The sequence below is a fragment of the Lissotriton helveticus genome, chromosome 1_2 (genome assembly GCF_964261635.1).
Source record: "Lissotriton helveticus chromosome 1_2, aLisHel1.1, whole genome shotgun sequence".
NCBI classification, from domain to species: domain Eukaryota; kingdom Metazoa; phylum Chordata; class Amphibia; order Caudata; family Salamandridae; genus Lissotriton; species Lissotriton helveticus.
In genome coordinates, this window is record NC_136058.1 from 93,944,257 (window position 1) to 93,963,019 (window position 18,763).

The 18,763-nt window shown below is 47.8% G+C and overlaps 1 protein-coding gene across 6 annotated transcripts in view; it reads right to left on the minus strand.

Moving 5' to 3' along the window:
• RAVER2 (ribonucleoprotein, PTB binding 2) overlaps window positions 1-18,763 on the minus strand; it is a 407,034-nt gene that overhangs the window by 339,566 nt on the left and 48,705 nt on the right. For all 6 annotated transcript variants that reach the window (XM_078669153.1, XM_078669118.1, XM_078669128.1 and 3 more), the window contains exon 3: window positions 3,381-3,850. In XM_078669153.1, the coding sequence (XP_078525279.1) occupies window positions 3,381-3,850 (470 nt within the window). The remainder of the gene's footprint in view (window positions 1-3,380; window positions 3,851-18,763) is intronic.

Consider the following 18,763-nt stretch of genomic DNA (forward strand, 5'->3'; position numbering starts at 1 on the left):
AGACCAGATGGGCCGCCCTGGGTTATATGGTAGCGAAGCGAGATATCGCGCAACTCTGGGGGGCCTCTAGGCCCCCTGACGTCTCGAAATGGGAGGATAATATGGACTGGTCCATGTTCCGTGAGAAGACTGTCTATGTGGCCAGGGGCAGACCCAGGGCGTGGACGAAGGTTTGGGGTCAATGGAATGACTACCGTGGCGACATTTGTACTCCTCCCCTTGTAGGCACTGCTGAGATTACCCTGTCTCCCTAGGCGAGCGTTCCTGGAACCTTTATATAGGGGTTGCACTGGTGTTTCCGGTTCTCCCCTCTGATCTCCTCGCCCCCCCCCCGATCTCCTTGGAGCTTGGAGCTCCGTTTATGTTCTCCTGCTGCTATACCCCCCTTTACGTCCTTTGGGCTGACTGACAGTACTATACTTTCGCCTTTTTGTGTGCTTGTTCTTTCATATAAAATAAAATCTGTTTTGTCCTGTATTTCGTGGGGAGTATTGCATTGTTGGTCGATTGTTGCCTCTGCGGGCAGGTATCTTGTATTTCGACTCCTCTTTAGCGGCCAGCCCGTGTGGTTGTAGGCCCATCCTTGTATTTTCTTGCTTACTCCAATAAAGGTTTTAAAAAAAAAAAAAAGCCAAAAATTCCAGTAGACAACTGTACCAAATCACCAAATCTCTATCAGGTAATGCACCGGATCTCACTCCCCCCCCATCGCAACGTCTATGTGACTCCTTAGCCTCTTTTTTCTTTTCTAAAGTTGATGACATCTATCAGGCTTTTTCTGCAAATTCACTTTCCAGGATAGATAACCTTTCCACTCCCTCCCCAGTCAACATGTTATCAAGCTTCCAATCGGTCACAACAGACCAAATAACAACCATACTGTCCTCTATTAAATCAGGATCAGCCCTGGACCCCTGCCCTCTCTCAGTACTTCGACCGGTAATGGATTCTATTATACCATTACTCACTCAGGTCTGCAACTCCATTTTACTTTCAGGCACTTACCCAGACGCTTTAAAAAACACCCTACTTAAACCCCTGTTAAAAAAACCCTCCCTGGATAAAAATGAGCTAAAAAACTACCGACCCATTGCAAGTCTTCCATTCGTGGCAAAGGTGATCGAAAAAGCCATGAACACTCAGATTTCTGAATTCATTGAAAAATACCATCTTCTGGACGACACGCAATTTGGGTTTCGGAAATATCATGGGACAGAGACAGCCTTGATTAAGGCGGCCGATGATATTAGGGTGATTAGGGAACAGGGGGGAACAGCCATCCTGGTAATGCTGGATCTATCAGCAGCCTTCGACACGGTCGACCACACCATCTTGGTTGACCGTGTCGAGGGATTCGGCATCTGCTATACTGCCAAAGACCTAATTGCTTCCTTCCTAGCCAAAAGAACGCAGGCAGTGGTTCTAGGACCCTATCAATCGGCCCAACTCTCATCTCCTTGTGGAGTACCTCAAGGCTCATCCCTGAGTCCGACACTTTTCAACATTTATGTGTCGGACCTTGCTAAAACTATCAAAGCACATGGGATGAGCCTAACCTCCTACGCCGATGATACCCAACTGGTTTTGGCTATCAAAGGGGACGGAGAATTAGTGGCGGAGAAATTTAAGAGAGGACTCATAGACATAGGAGAATGGATGGCCACCAACTGTCTTAAATTAAACTCAGAAAAAACTGAGGTGCTCATTTTTGGACCCCTTCACCCAGCCTGGCCATCAAGCTGGTGGCCAGATACCTTTGGGACCCCTCCTATCCCCACTGTCAAAGTTAGGAACCTCGGAATCATCTTCGATGAAGGTCTAAATTTCACACATCACGCCAATAAAACAGTTTCCGCAGCACACCTAAAACTGAAGATGATAAGAAAAATACGCCCCTTCCTTCCGGAATCAGCCATCAAGACATTGGTTACCTCTCTTGTCCTTTCTGCTCTGGATTATTGCAATGGTCTCTTCCTCAATGCTCAATCCAGAGTAGTATCCAAACTACAGACAATCCAGAACGCAGCAGCACGCCTGCTTTCTGGTAAAACAAAATACGAATCTATATCCAAAAGTATAAGGGAGTACCACTGGCTCACCATTCGAAATAGAATTCATTTCAAGTCCCTCTGTATCGTATTCAAGTCACTTAACAACCAAGGTCCACACTTTCTGAAAGAACAGCTACAACGGTACAGACCAAGCAGAGTTTTACGCTCAACTACTCACAGTCTACTGGTCGTCCCTCGCACTAAAACAGTATCCTGGGGCGACCGTCGCTTTTTGGTCGCTGCCCCAAAGCTCTGGAACACACTACCTCTAAACATCAGGGAAAGCTCCTCCCTCTTTCAATTCCGCAAGCTTCTAAAAACGTGGCTTTTCAACCAATAACGGCCCCTTTATCATGACAATTATCATTTATAAATGGTTTTATTAGCGCCAAGACGCCTGAGGGTAAATGCCGCGCTTTACAAATACCAAAAATAAATAAATAAATAAGATGGCCTAAGATAGGAAGGAGAAGGGTTGTTGAGAGACTACCAAATCCTGCAACAAATTAAGGGCATCGTCAAACAAGCATAAAAAAAGAAATTACCATACAATGCATTCAACTGTGGGCTCCTCTGGACCATTTTATTTCTTTCTGGAGAATTCATCTCCAGAAAATAGACTTGAGGAAATATGGATGAGAACCAGCTTAGCTGAGACTACCTAAAACCACATGTACAGTAAGTGGAGGCTTAAGACTTAAAAAATTAAAAAAAGCAGGGCATGACAACAAAATTTATTTTTAAAGGGAATAAAACTAAGCAAGGCAAGAATTTCCACGAAGTAAAGTACATACAGAACTATAATTCACGTTAGGAGACAGGAGTAGAATGAAGGGGAATAGAACATTAAAATATTTTTAAAAATTCACGGGTATCATTACGTATGACAACTTTCCAGCAGAGGCAGCCAAAACAAACAAAATGCACTCCGTTATTAAAAAAAAAGTCCAAGATGTGCAAGGAGGCAAATCACTGATACAAATGGTGTAGAAGGCCACAACGCAAAGAAAAATGAAGATAAGGATGACCCTTATTTTAAACGTGTCAAATTGTTTGTTCTCCGCTCAGTGGCCCACCACTACCCAAAAATTTGTTCAGCAGAGAAAGGAATTTATCATATCACCGCCCTAGAAAAGGACCTAGTTACAGTCAATTACTGTCTTACGATCTGATATTTCCAAGTTAACCCACTTAATTGAATGCATTTAACAAAATAATAAGCTATAGTTCAATGGCACAAATGGTCCCAAAAAACATTTCTACAGAAAGGCAAGGGTTTGGCAGTATTACCTTTCGAATAATATCATAAATAAGAATAAAAAAACATACCTGACAAAATACTGGTGGGTGTAAATTGGAAAAAATTTGAGTCAGCTCCTCCGAATCTCCATATTCCTTTGGAAGCTTATCTACGAAGAGGCACTTGGAATGAATAAGACATGGGGTTAACTGATTTATGTCCATCCACTGTGCAAATAGAGTGAAGCCTTGTAACTGTTTACCAATTAGTTCCTGCCTTGCCCTTGCTGCATAGTCCTTTTTCATGTATTCGACAAAACCATAGCCTTTGGAATGGCCAGTCACTTCATTGTAGACCAGAAAACATCGCTCAATGTTACCATAAGAACGAACTAGTTCTTCAAACTCTTGAAGTGTGAGAGATGGAGGTAGGTTAGTGACACACAACAAAGCATCTGTTGGCTGGAGCTGGACTGAAATCTCCTTATCACGCAGCAAAGATCCATGAAACGTCTGAATCGCATTCTGTGCTTGATCCCCATCCAACAAAGTTACAAAAGCTGTTAAGGGCAAGAAGGGAAACATTTTGTTGGAGCAGATTTTGAAAAAGCACCAAACACGTTTGACAATGGTGTTGATTAACCAAAGTGCAAATCAATATAAATTTCACATAAAGTTCTTACATGGTTCAATTGGTTTGATAACTTCATGTTGAAGTGAAGCATTCAAAAATCAATACTTTCATTGAAAAAAATGGTACAATCACAGAACATACATATGACAGGACCTTGAACATTGGGATCTTTTCAATTCCTGAGCTCTTGCGGGTCACTAAATAAACGAAAGAGCAGCCAAAGCAAGAAGACAACCAGAAAACATACTTGTCTGCCCACTAAAAAGGTGAAAGAAATACATAGTTGGATTAGTGCCACTTAAATCGTTCTCTCCATTTTTTAAGTCCCCATTTAATCCCACATATCACCAGAACGAACTAGAATGTATAAAATCATGCAGTTTACACAGCTGAACAGAGGCTGGCTTGGGTGTGCATAATCTAAAAGTAGTCTACACATTAAGAGGACCATAGTGAGCAAGAATATTGACAGCGAGTTTCCCTTTTACTTAGGCATGTGTATAATAAAACAAATGACCATTCTCAATAAAGAACACTGCACCCGGTGAGCAAGGCAGTATTTTACCAACAACTGTCAGAGCCCAAAGTAAAATAAGGACTATTAGGAACAAGGGGCAGTGCAAGCACTTGGTAGGTCAAGAGTATAAAGCATTCGGTATAACTCATCACAAGAACGGAGCTCTATAAAATGGGAACAATATGCTCATTTAGAGAAGTTGAACCATTGCAATCACAAGATCTGTAGATAGGAAGGTGGAGGCAGCTGACTCGGAGGCTACAGAGCAAGCCGATGAACTACCTCTCACCCACGCACCTCCATATTGGATGGGAGAGTGACCGCGAAGTGGGATGTACAAACCTAAAATAACAAGTATTTGCAATGCAATAGGTCACGCATTTACCAGAGTTTCGTAAATGTGACACCTATTACATTACAAATGCTAATTTATAAAAACACCCCTGTGGCACTTTGTCGGCCACGCCCCTTTCATTAGAAGAGCTGTGGCTAAAGAAAGGGGTGTGGCCGCCATTAAAGTGAAAGCGCGGCATGGGGCGCTCCCCCCCCCCAAAAAAAATTGGTTGCCAAGTTGACAAACAAATGCATTTTTTTTTTTAAAACAGAAAGAAAAGCCACAGCGTTTGGCGCAGCAAGTAAACCAAAGGCACAGCCGACACGAACAGCTTGGCGTGTCGTGCTATTTAAAAAAAAATTAAAAAGCGTTGTAAGAGCACTTGCTACAGGCAGGAGAAAATCATTAAACAAAATACTGCTCGTAGGCTGTAATTAAAGCCTACCGAGTAACAATACATGTAAAAGGGGGTGTCCTCATGGGAGGTTACAAAAGAAGACAAGGCGGTACTAAGGAAGGACTAAGAAGCCTATTAACGAATCAGAAGTCAGCGTTTACGAAGGACAATGACACAAGCCAATAAAAAATATGGGCAGAGAGTGGGTGGGGCTTCAAGTCCACACTCTAATACAGCATGCCTCGCAGAGCAAGGCATGCGCTGCCCAGGCTAGACCTAAACATTTGGGTGTCTCAAAAAGATGATAGTAAGAAGGACAATAAAAGGCAAAGAAAACTTCAAAAGAGGAGTTGGCCTAATGGCGAGGGTGGTCTAACTTGAAAGGGGGGGACTGGGTTTGAGTCTCGGCAATGACACTGGACATCCTGTGATTCTGGGCAAATCACTTAATCTTCCCATGCCTAACAAAAATGAACGTGTCCTCATTTAATGGCACTGGTGCTATGTAAAGCGCCCTATTTAAAACTCTGTGTAAAAAAAAAAGGCAAAGCTCATGGGAGATCCTCCAAGCTAAATAATTTCACAAGCTAAACATGCCAGGTACCATCAATACCCACAGATCCCCAACGGTCGACATAGGAGTTTACACTCCCAAAGGTAAATGTCAACAAGTCATTTGCGCCAATCGAGGAAAACAAAAAGTGATGGGTGGAATGTTTGAATTAGTTCAACTTACTCTTCCAACCTCATGGACCTTAGGCTTGGTCCTTTTTCAATATTAACAGTTCAATCTGAACAACGAGGACAGGCTTCCTCTGAATGGAACCCAAGCAATCCCAGACCCCTTCATCATTTCTGGGTCTAGTCAGTGAAGTGTAGCTTGATTGCTACAGCACAGGTAGCACAAGACACACTGCACAGGAACATCACCTAAAGCCCCAGGAATTATAAAAAATGTTTAGGTCCGGGGTTTGTGGAAGGATCTTCACCTTCTATTATACAGTAAACTGTTTTCATTACATTAGGCTTGTGGACCTAATACTTAGAGGCAAGAGGAGAGTGAGAGTGAAGGAGAGTGAAGGAGAGTGAAGGAGAGTGAAGGAGAGAGAAGGAGAGAGAAGGAGAGAGAAGGAGAGAGAAGGAGAGTGAAGGAGAGTGAAGGAGAGTGAAGGAGAGTGAAGGAGAGTGAAGGAGAGTGAAGGAGAGTGAAGGAGAGTGAAGGAGAGTGAAGGAGAGTGAAGGAGAGTGAAGGAGAGTGAAGGAGAGTGAAGGAGAGTGAAGGAGAGTGAAGGAGAGTGAAGGAGAGTGAAGGAGAGTGAAGGAGAGTGAAGGAGAGAGATGGAGAGAGATGGAGAGAGAAGGAGAGAGAAGGAGAGAGAAGGAGAGAGAAGGAGAGAGATGGAGAGAGAAGGAGAGAGAAGGAGAGAGAAGGAGAGAGAAGGAGAGAGAAGGAGAGTGAAGGAGAGAGAGAGAAAGAGGAGAGAGAGAGAGAGAGAGAGAGAGAGAGGAGAGAGAGAGGGAGAGAGAGAGAGGGAGAGAGAGGGAGAGAGAGGGAGAGAGAGGGAGAGAGAGGGAGAGAGAGGGAGAGAGAGGGAGAGAGGGGAGAGAGGGGGAGAGGGGGAGAGAGGGGGAGAGAGGGGGAGAGAGGGGGAGAGAGGGGGAGAGAGGGGGAGAGAGGGGGAGAGAGGGGGAGAGAGGGGGAGAGAGGGGGAGAGAGGGGGAGAGAGGGAGAGAGAGGGAGAGAGAGGGAGAGAGAGGGAGAGGGAGAGGGAGAGGGAGAGAGAGAGGGAGAGGGAGAGGGAGAGGGGGAGGGGGAGAGAGAGGGAGAGAGAGAGGGGAGAGAGAGAGGGGGAGAGAGAGGGGGAGAGAGAGGGGGAGAGAGGGGGAGAGAGAGGGGGAGAGAGAGGGGAGAGAGAGGGGGTTCTGGTAGGTGTTGCATTAGAGTTTCGAGCTGGTCGTAGTGTGCTCTATCATATCTCGCTAATAGGGCTTGTGTATTAGCGATTCTCCATGAATTAGCGGCCTGTGAAGCTACTCTTTTCCCCGAGGCTTCTAGGATTTTAGAATCTTTATCAGGAGGGGGAGCATCTCCTGTTGTCTGTGAATTGGCTCTTTTACGATCATTTGCAACGACTAAAGAATCTAAAGGCAACTGCTGTTTTATATATGTAGGGTCTGCTGGTGCTGCCTTATATTTTTTCTCTATTCTTGGATTTATCACCCGCGCCCTAGCAGGATCTTTAAATACATCAGGCGCGTGCTTGAGGACCCCTTTAAGCATTGGAAGAGTTCTGACGTTTTTCTCAGAAGTGGGGAAGTGTCAAACAAAAAGTCCTCCTCAATAGGGTCAGTGTGCATATCTTCGTTGTGAAATTTAGCTGCCCTGTCTATAAGCGGATTAAACATGATTGTGTCGTCTGTAGGCGACGGTTTTGTAGGGTATGGGGAGGTATCTGGGAAAGGATGTTGTTCATCAGGATCATTTTGATCATCCCATGTATTATCTTGTGGATCAGGATCCCCAGTTTCATCATAGGTGTACTGAGGATCTTCCCCCATGTGCTCTCCCTCATTGTGATCAGAGTGTGTGGGAGAGTAAGGAACGAAAGGCATATCAGGAAGAAAAGAAGGAGGAGTGAAAGGCCTTGAGGGAGATGTGCCAAAGTCTTTTTTCTTTGGAGAAACAGGAGAAGGAGTGTCTTGTGGTAAAGGCCTCTTCTTTCGGTGGTAAACTACCACGTGTCCCGTTTCTGGATCAATATATAATTTAGATTGCTCTTTAGTCACCTGATCTGGGTGGAATAGTTCTTCCTCAACAGTCCGTGGCTTTGGCGTCGAGGGCTTTGGTCGAGGGACTTTCTTTGTAGTTTGTGGCTCGAGGCTTTTTGGTGTTGGAGCTCCCTTGGGCTCGACAGCTTTCTTAGGTTCGATAACCTTTTTCGGTTCAACACCTTTTTTGTCTTTCAAGTCCTTCTTTGGGTCGGCGCCCTTTTTAGGGTCGGCGACTGGTTTTGGGTCGGCGACTGGTTTTGGGTCGACTGGGACTCTTGGTTCGGTACGTTTTTTGTCCGAATCCAGGTGTTTTTTCAGGTCGAAAGCCTTCTTTATGTGTTCGGCAGCCTTTTCTGGTTCGTCTGTTTCGTTTGGATCGACGACCTTTTTGGGCTGATCGTTTTCCTTCGGTTCCGATGTCTTCGTTTTTGCGGCTCGACGCGCTTTGGCGTCGAATGTTTCGGTGTCGAGGGTTTGTTGGTCGTCGACAGCCTTCTTTGGGTGTACGCCCTTTGGATCGACGGCCTTTGTTTTAGGGTCGATGTTTTTTGGTTGGACCACCTTTTTTTTGGTTCTGCGCCCTTCGGGTCTACCAGTTTTTTCGGTTCGACGACTTTTGGCTGGGTAACTCGTTTTGGCTCGATGACCTTTTTCGAGCCTGGGCTACCGGAGGGCGTGTGTTTCGGCTTCGGAGCTGAGTCGAGAGGTGGGGTCTCCGAAGGAATGTCTCGATCTTGGCTAAGGCCTTTCGGCGATGCTTCGACCGGAGCCTTGTTTGTTGGGCTGTGTGGAGTGGGGGGCTGAGTACTCACAGTTCCAAAGGCTGGTGAATCAAGTTCTCACAGGACTGGATGACTATTGTCCACCTGGGAGGATCACCTGGTCCACCTGAGGAATGTTTTAGAGGCTCAGCAAAAGGCAGGCCTCACCATCAAGGCTACAAAGTGCCAGATAGGGCAGAGCAAGGTTGTGTACCTGGGCCACCTGGTAGGAGGGGGTCAGGTTCAACCACTGGAGAGTAAGATACAGACCATCAGAGACTGGACTCCTCCAATCAACCAGACACAGGTCAGAGCTTTCTTGGGCCTGTCTGGGTACTACAGGAAGTTTGTGAAAAACTATGGGTCCATTGTGACACCACTGAATGACCTCACTTCCAAAAAGATGCCAAAGAAAGTTCAGTGGACAGTTAGCTGTCAAAAGGCATTTGATGACCTGAAGCAGGCCATGTGTACTGCACCTATTCTGAAAAGTCCAGATTACTCCAAATAGTTCATAGTCCAAACAGATGCTTCTGAGTTGGGTGTGGGAGCTGTACTTTCACAACTGAATATAGATGGTCAAGACCAGCCCATTGCTTTCATAAGCAGAAGGCTGACCCCTGGAGAGAAACGTAGGTCAGCTATAGAGAGGGAGGTCTTTGCTGTGGTTTGGGCCCTGAAGAAGATGAGGCCATACTTGTTTGGCACTCACTTCAAGATTCAGACAGACCACAAGCCCCTCCTATGGTTAAATCAGATGAAGGGTGAAAATCCCAAACTTCTTAGGTGGTCCATTTCCCTACAGGGGATGGACTTTACAGTGGAAAATAGACCTGGAACTGACCATGCCAATGCAGATGGACTCTCCCGATATTTCCACTTAGAACATGAAGACTAAATTGGTCAAGGTTAGTTTAATGTCCCTAAGTTTGGGGGGAGGGGCGGGGTCGTTGTGTAGGAGAGTAGGGTCTGCTTCCTATGGTCACCCCCACTTTTTGCTTTTGCTTCACTGGTTTTCGACTTAGATGTGGCTGTGGGCCTGCTAATCAGACCCACAGCCCAGATGCACTCTCTCTAAATTCACACCATGTACTCTAGGTACATCCAATTGGGAATTGGTTCACCTTAACAGCCCCTGTAGAAGTGTACCCTAGGTACTCAGGGCATAGGTGTAACCAAGGCCTACCAGGGGCTGCAGCATGTATTATGCCACCCCTGGTTGGCCACTCAAACTGACACAACTGGCTGATCACTCAAGGTCATGTAATCACCCCTTGCGTGGGTATAGTATTCCTATATCTACCCTTATATATAGACACACAGTAACCTATAAGTCACTCCTATGGCAGGCCTTAACAATCCTGGAGGCAGAGTGCTTGGTTATGTGCGAGATGGTGCTCTAGCATGAGCTGAGCCTGTCCGCAGCTTGCGGAACCATGTCCTTATAGCTGTTCTATGATATCGCCATACCATATACTCTTAAGTGCATTATAATCGTCACGGTTGAATGCTGACTTTGGTTTGGCTTTATCTAAACATGTCGTGTAAGGTGTCATACGCTTTGGAATACTACCCCCTCGCCAATTCTGGCGACGAGGGTAGCATTCCACCCTTCTAGAGGGAGAAGACATGTTGTTGCTGACTATCCCGGTTAAAGTTAACCAGAGCCCCAGCGTCACAAAATGGACGCTGCTGCCACAGACACAAGTCTGACCTCCTGCTGCTGGGAGTCCTTCCGGTCACGGAGGTTTGGACAATAGGTTTCCTGCCTGGAGAGGTGCGAGCACCACCCCAGACAGGACTTTGTGTATTGGGACAGAGAGGGCTGAATAGAATGAGACACTGCCTGGGGCACACTAGGTGCTCCATGCATAGTCCAGTTCAAACCGGTGCTGGGGCACTCCAGCCCCAGCCCCAGCTCTGGCGCGAAACTGGACAAAGGAAAGGGGGTGTAACCACCCCCCTTCCTGGTCCCACCCATAGGAGGGACCTTGTGAGTAAACCAGCCCCCTTTAGTTGTATAAAGGTAGGAGCTGACCCAGGAGACTTTAGATTAATCCTGATATCGACTTGAAACAAAACTCTGGACCCTTCGACCTTCACCTGAGCTGAAGACTGAAGAATCTCCCTTGTGGCCAAGGAGTGACCAACCTGGGCAACCAGGCACCATCCAGCAAACCCGACGGCTTGCTTTGTCCTCGTTCCCGCCGGAACGCGAGCACAGACCCTGACAAGACCTCGACTTCCTGACCTCTCTGACCCCACTGCACAACTCCAGCACAGCTGAGCCCCGTGGAAGGCGTCGGAACCCGTGGAACCAGGCAACTTGGAAAGTCTTCAACTTGCTAACAGTGCAGCTCCTCAGGCATCCTCGAAGCTGTGCACGGGGGACTGAGACACCCCGACACCGAGCTCCACCTGCACTGAAGACCAGCCCTCCACACTCCACGAGATCTGGGTGGGGCCCTTCTGCTTGTGTTCTGCTCGACGCGTTGTCCCGGTTGCTGGCCAGTTGGCTAGTAGCCCTGTGACGACGATCCTTTGAAAATCCATCGCTGGTCTGGTTGCTCCAGACTGGCTCTTGCTCCCCTGAAAAGGTGAAGTACCTCAGACCCTCCTGGTCTGCGCCAGAAGCTCTTTGTGTATCCTGCGTGGGTTGCCTTTGCTTAGGCTTGTTGGCTCCGATCTTGAAGTCGACTCCCCCATCTGCGAGAACCTTCGTGGGACAGCTCCTCTCCAGCACCTGGTCGTCCTCGACGCCTCCTGGTCCACGTGGCTGCAACCACGAGCTTCACGACAGCACCTGATTGCTCCTCAACGACGTCTGGTTCCTTCCTGGTTCCACCCAGTCACTGGCTAGTGGCCTAGGCTCTGTCCCCTCTGCTTTCAGGTCTCCATCTTCGATCCACCCTTGGATCCACCCGGACATCTTCCTCCTGGTCGCCTGCAGCATCTTCTTCCAAGGCTCCATAGGAAACAACGAGAAAACCCGACACACTTTGACACCTATGCACCCGTAGTCTGTGGGTGAGGTAACGCGAGTACTTCGGTGCTCCTGTAGGGATTGACTATCCTATTGTCTTGTTTTGTTAGTTGTGTAATCTTAGCTAGACCGGAAGTGTCCTAAATCTTTAATTACTTACCTTTTAAGTTCCCATTGACTTTCTATTGTCTCTCGCGTGAGTGTACTGACACTGCACGCGCTGCCTGTGGGCCTCCTACTCCTAACCTAAGGGTCAGATAGTGTAGCCCCAGCGATTCTCTAGGCCCTAGGCCTTTCCCTTTCCAGAGTCATGGTTCTTATACCACTTACTTAGTATATCGTTTTACGCGCCCCTAGGGCCTAACTGTAAATTGTGCTATTTAAAGTGTTTCTAAGAGTAATTGTTATGTGCTTTGGCCTCTGATCTCATAAAGAGTTCAGAGGAGTTTGTAAGTAAAAAAATACATATATATTTTATATATATCCTGTGTGGTGTCCTTTCATTTGGTATTCAAGGGGTTACATATGGTAAAACAGCTGGCTTTACACGCACTCAAGAGTCTTTTAGCCTAAGACTGTTCTGTCCACGCTACCACTAGGATAGCTGGTCTATACGGTTGACTTGCACCAGTCCAAACAACCCTTATGGTGATGGTTGTAAGGTGCTCACTAGAATAGTGATCATCATATACCAGGCCAACTTCTCACAGTCGTCGGCATACACAGTCGTGCGTATCCGAACTGACGTTTGTATTTGAGGAGCAGAAGTTGGCAGAGGCGACAGAGGAGCCGAAGTAGGCACTGCAACAGGCGTCAGAACAGAAGGAACCGCAGGCACCTGTGGAGATGGCGGGAAACGCCTATTATAGTCATCCAACATATGCTGGAGATTAGAGATGAGCGACAAAGGCACAGTCGCAGTAGGAACTTGAACAGGCGTTTCCTCCTGTTGGAAATATTGGTCCTCATCATCATTGCTATAATCCTGGCACTTGATGACCAAATCAGATGGACTACGTGCCGCTCTAAAAGACTCGTGTACATCTTCCTCCGAGTCCTGCTCAGAGTCCGTGGCAAACAAGGGCGAGGGAGACTGTGGATCACTGGTGATAGAAATCTGGTCAATAGGCACTTTGCGGCGTTGGTGAAGTGGATCGACAGTGGCAGACCCAGTGGACGACAGTGGCAGCAAAGGCAGAGAGGCAAACGCGGAAGTCGTCGTTGATGGAGCTGACGACGACGATGGAGTTGCTGGAACCACACTGGAAGAATCCATCGTCGACGGCAATGGGGCCGTCGACGAAGAGGACTTCTTTTTCGTCGACGGAGTGGTCGTCGACGAAGTGGTCGTCGACGGAGCAGTCGTCGGCGGGGCGGTCGTCGACGGAGTGCTCGTCGACGAGGCCGTCGACGGAGCTGGTTTTTTAACACTCTTCGTCGACGATTTGGTCGTCGACGGTGGAGTTTTCTTCGATGACGACGAAGCAATCGGAATGACAGACGGCACAGTCTTGAAACTGAGGGTTACCTTCGTCAACGAAACAGTCGTCGACGAATCCTGAAGCAGACGTCATTGTCACTGTCGCCGTAGACGAGCCGGGGACGGAAGATCTCGTCGTCGGGACGACCGTCGACGCTCCCGTCGACGATGAACAATGTTTTTTCACAGAATAATGAGTGGAAGATGCAGCAGACGCCTGAGAGCCAGGTCTCGTGGGCGTGGAAGTAGTAGGTAGAGGTGAAGACACCGCAGGGGCCATAGAGAGAGACATCTTCTTCTTCTTAAGGAATGGAGAGGGCAACTCCTGCACACTACTACGTTTAGAAGCTGCTTGGGAACGACCAGAAATGAGACTTTCGGCATCAGAAAGTACATTATCCTAGTCCTTAAGTCTCTTAAGCCACAGTAGGAGACGGCCTTCCCTGTCCTTTAGAGTCTTTGTAGAAAAAGGTCTACAGAACTTACATTTACCCACATCATGGTTGGGGTAAAGACAGTAAATACACTTACTGTGAGGGTCTTCTGAATAAAAGGCGTAGCTTTTCACAAGAAGAGCAAGGTCTAAAAAGAGAATTATTAATTATGAAAGTGGGGGTTCCACAGGGCTCTGTTCACAAAAATTGGTCCGGGTAATCGCGCATTGATTTTGACAAGGAATTAAAAGATTGAACTTCCTACTTACACCATTTCAAGACCGTTCCTTCCATCTGGAAAATACCTTTTGTTTCTATGTACACCAGTGTTCACATAGACTTGATTCTCATGTGTGCCTCGGGGTTTTTTTTGTGAGAAGATTAGAACTTGCCTCACTAAGTGGCTAAGGAGGAATCAATTGAAATGTAATCCGGAGAAATCATCTTTTTTGGCTCCACACCCTCTGAAGAGTGAAGACACTGGTGGCCTGCGGATAGGTCACCTCCTCTCTCAGCGTAAAATACTGTAAACAAGCATTGGCATAGCCAATAGGTCTCGCCTTTGGGGACTTCTAAGTATTTTACCATGCAACAGTTAATGTTGTTGCACCAAGGATATTGTGCTGCATAACTAAATACTTATAAGGTCTTAAAAGCGAGACCTATTGGCTATGCCATTGCTTGTTTTTTTGTATGTATGAAATTATGCAGAGTTTTGCCCACCCCTACTATCCTCTAAGATGATGTTTTGTACATCTTCTAAGACGACATTTGCCCCACGTAATCAGAAATTTCCATGTATACAGTACTGCTATCTCCACGGGGGGAAGAACAGTCTTCGGCCCAATACCAAGCTCACAGGCCGTGCTGTGACAAAGGTACCCCTGTATGGGTATATCTGCTCACTTCCATGCACTGACGCCACTAGTTGAATTGTGGTCTATAAACAAAAGTAATAACACTGCTCTGCTATCTAATAACAGAACAATTAATTCTTAAATAATCTAACCATTAGTACCTTTGTTTTTCGAGCCTGGGGCCTTGAGCTTCCTGCTCCTGTCCCCGGATGTGCTTAGCAGAGCAGGTCATCTCTGTCCCATCTGTGCAGCTGGTGGTGTTCTGTAGACCTCTGCGCATTGTGTTGTATGTTCAATCGTTTTTTTTTTTTTTGCTTGGGGTTGTGTTGTCGATTTTTAACACGATCCGCCACTTTTTGACGTGTCTGCCTTGTGTTTTTTAATTAATAATATTATTCCTTCTCTTCTTTTCATGTTGCAGGTTTAATGGTGCATTATCACTAATGCCATATCTCTCTCCAAAAATTAACACATAAATGCAGTGATATGGTAGTGGGGTACGTGGGGGGAAGACTCCTGATGCATATGGTGCACAAAAATGTGCTACCGTTCAGGGATGTTGGACCGGAGAATCAGGAGTATTCTCTGAGATGCTACAGTGTCCAGTGAGAGAGGTGGCTTTAAGGCGCTACAACAGCGAAGAGCAGACTGCACATAGGACTTGTAAAGGTTTTTGTACGAGTGGCGGACTCCGCCTTTGGCTGTAGCCGGCCCTGTAGTGGGAGGCAGCGGGAGGGCTGGCCGATCTCAACCCTTCTACTTGTATATTCCAACGGGGCCTCTCGTGCTGTGCCATACAGAGAACAAGCATTTACAATGCAATGGTTTCGCCTTTGTTAAAGTTTGAGCTTTTGGAATTGCTTTTGACAAATGGTCTTTTCTAACTTCTTTGAATTATGTGTAAAACGTTGATGCGTTTTACTTTACACAGAAATAGGGATTGCATTTATAATGCAATTAGTTGCAGATGCACAGTGAATTAGAATACAAGTTATTTCATAAAGCATGTTAGCATGTTAGTGAAGCCAGGAGTGTGAGAGAAGACAGGAGTGAGAGGGCAAGAAGGAGAGAGTAAGAAAGAGAGGGCAAGAGGGAGAGAGATGGAGACTGAGTGCAAGAGAAGAAGTGATAGATATAGAAGTTAAGGAGAGCAGGAGTAAGAAGGATGAAGGAAGAGAGATCAAAAAGAAGAGAGGGCAGGAGAGAGAGGGAGGGCAGGAAGGAAAAGAGGCAGAAAGGAGAGGGAGGGCAAGAAGGAGTGGGAGGGCAGGAGGGAAGGTAGGAGTGTGTGAGAGAGGGCAGAAAGGAGAGGGCGGCAGGTAGGAGAGGGAGGGCAGGAAGGAGAAGGAGGGCTAGAGGAGGAGAGGACAGGAAGGAGAGAGAGAGAGATGGAGGACAAGACTATCTCCTCTCCAATCCCAGACAGGCAGGACGGTGATTTAACCAAAGACCAACCACTCTGCACACGGCACAACGCCAAACCATGTGACGTTGTCTCGTTGATGGAAGGACTTCACATTCCACGTCAGAGCAGGTACTGGCTGAAAGAAAGTGCAAATCAGGAAATATATCCTGAGGTTGCACCTCTGGGAGGACCAGGCAAGAGCCAGAAGCATGAGAGGTTTGGTGAACTTTGCTCAAGTTCAGTTGAATGAAAGGATTTTTTCCCTGAGGGAGGAGCAGCGGGCCGCAGCCGGCAGCTCCCTGGACCCTATCTGACCTCAAGCAGGCGGAGAAGGGCGACTTTGTGATTGGTGGTGAGCAGGGCAGAGGGGGGAGGGTAAAGAGGAGCTGGTCAGTGAAAGGGAGAGAGAGGGGAGGGGCCGCTGGCAGGTGGGTGAGTGGGAGGGGGGAGTGAAAGTTTTAGTGGAAAGTTAATGAGGTGTAAATAAATCCCTTATTCATAGGGGAGGTCAAGTTACAGAGAGAGGAGAAAACCAGAGTCCAATGGGGAACTTGAAAGGAGGGAAGTGATCTGAGATAAGGCTACTGTATGACGGGGGTGGGGAATGAATACCAGCCCTCGAGGGGAGCCGGGTACTGTACCAGAGAGTGGGAAGGGGGATGAAAACAAGGCGATGAGGGCTGGAGTGCTCTCTGCCTACAAATTAACCCTGCTCTCTTAGACTGCTCTCATATTCCCTCCAGTTCACCTCCTTGGGGCGGAAGGGCACACGGACAGCGGGTTAGGGGTTGTTACCATTGTTAATCATGTTAATGACAGGGTAGGAAAATATTCTGAAAACCTAGAAATAGAACGTTAGTGTTAAGTCAGTGATTTGTCAAAAAAATTGAAATAATATTTAAACATGCGTAATGTGTATGTCAAGTCGGGTATGATAAGTCCACTCCACTGTTGGCAACTTCCCCAACGTCGAGGGGGAAAACGTATGATTGTGCTGTTCTTGCAGGTAACCACAAAGCATGTTGGGAATTATAGCTAGAACTAATTATAGAGCAAAAATAAAACTACAAGTCCCAGCATGCCAGATACAGTTAGTTGGGCAAATAAACCTGCCTATTGTAATGCTGACACGAGGAAGATGACAGCTACTAGAGTCGCGTAGGCTCAGCACGACTGGGAAGCTTGCTATTGTGGCAGCAGAACATAGTCGTCCTCGCACAGCCACGCATGAAGCTTTCTTTCTAGCGCGGTGGATCAGGGAACAGCACGGTGTCACGATGAGCTGCAAGCAGGAGCAGAGAGCGTGTTTACACTGAGGAGCGCACCCGCCTCCTCCGTTACGCCATAGCCAGGAGTGCCCGCCTCACGTCACCAACCTGCCTCCCGCACGTGACTACACTAACCCAGCACCCACCCCTCCCTGGTCGGTGGCGACTGGTGACAACAAAGAGCAGAAAATACACAGCGACCCTGGTGTGCTGCGGGCTAACTAAGCTCTAGGGCCATGTGCTACGCTCCTTCACAGGCAGCTTTACACGCACGGGGATATGAGTACACTGCACGCCCCCTTAAACAGGCAGCGTGGAACGCGGAAGCACTCACGTGCTGCGCTGCCATCCTCAGCCTCACTCTGGTCTCGCGGCTCCGTACCCATCTGCAGTATAGCCTCCCTCTACCCGTGTGAGCAGATATCTGGCTCTTTGTTGCCGCCTCTGCCTCCCTCCCTAAACCCTGCCCCGCTCTGGGTCATGGTCTCGTCTGGCACATGCTGCACGGAAAGTCTCGGTAGCACACGAAGCCCCATCCAGAAGTCAGATATTTGGAAATTGTTGCTTAGTCACAGGTCAGGTGTCATGTGCCTTCACTGCTAATGCGCATATACCACTGTTACGAGGGGCTTTAAGTGGGCCGGGTCCAGCAGTTTTCAAACGCAGGTGCTCAGGGTCAAATCGACGGAATTGCACACGGATAGCAGGGGTGGAGGGGGGGGGAGGGGGGTAAAGGACAGCGGGAGGGGGGGACGGCGGGAGGAGGGACACGGAGGAAGGCAGGACAGGAGCAAGCACGGCGAGGAAGGCAGGACCACACGGAGAGCGGGAGGGGGGACGGCGGGAGGAGGGACACGGAGGAAGGCAGGACAGCTGCAAGCACGGCCCGGCCGGACCAGATTCGGGGGCGTTCCCGGCTTTTGGCTGACGTAGCATGACGTAGCCAAAAGCCAAAAATTCTCGGGAACGCCCCCGAATCTGGTCCGGCCATGACGGACGCCTCTCTGTTCCAATGGCTAGCCTCCATTTATGGAGCTATCCAATCGAACAGAGGGGCGTATTCAAGAGTCCTTACTGGAAACTACAGATTTCTCTGGGGGCGGAGCTTACGCTCCGTTCCCCAGTCGAAACCTAAAAAGCATGCCAGCAGCAAGACCAATGAAAGCATGGGCTGCGGGAGCTCGGGAAGTGAGCGCTCTGCCCATGAATACAGACCAGCTGAACTCAGGAGAATATCCTGGTATTTCTTCAGCTCAGCCACAACGACGTTTCATTTCATATAAAAAAATGTATTCTGTGTACAGCGCTTGTGAGGCTCAGCTTCTGTTAACTCAAAAAACGAAAATAATCATTTGCATTGCTGCCATTGTCCTAATGAGATTTCTTGAAAAATGTAATGCATGGCTTGAAGCCCGCGGAACGGAAAATAATGGATGCATTGGTTGAATGATTTGCTCTAGCATGGACATTAAACAGACCCGTTTTTTCCAAAACAAAGCGCCTCCATACATGTTCTCACTCTTCATTTCGGTGGGGGAGGGGCAGAGCGAGGCGCTTGGAAGAGCAGGCTTAATGAGCCATAAAAGCCACATGGCGGCTGGGCGCGTGCACACGCTCGTGAACGCCAGCTT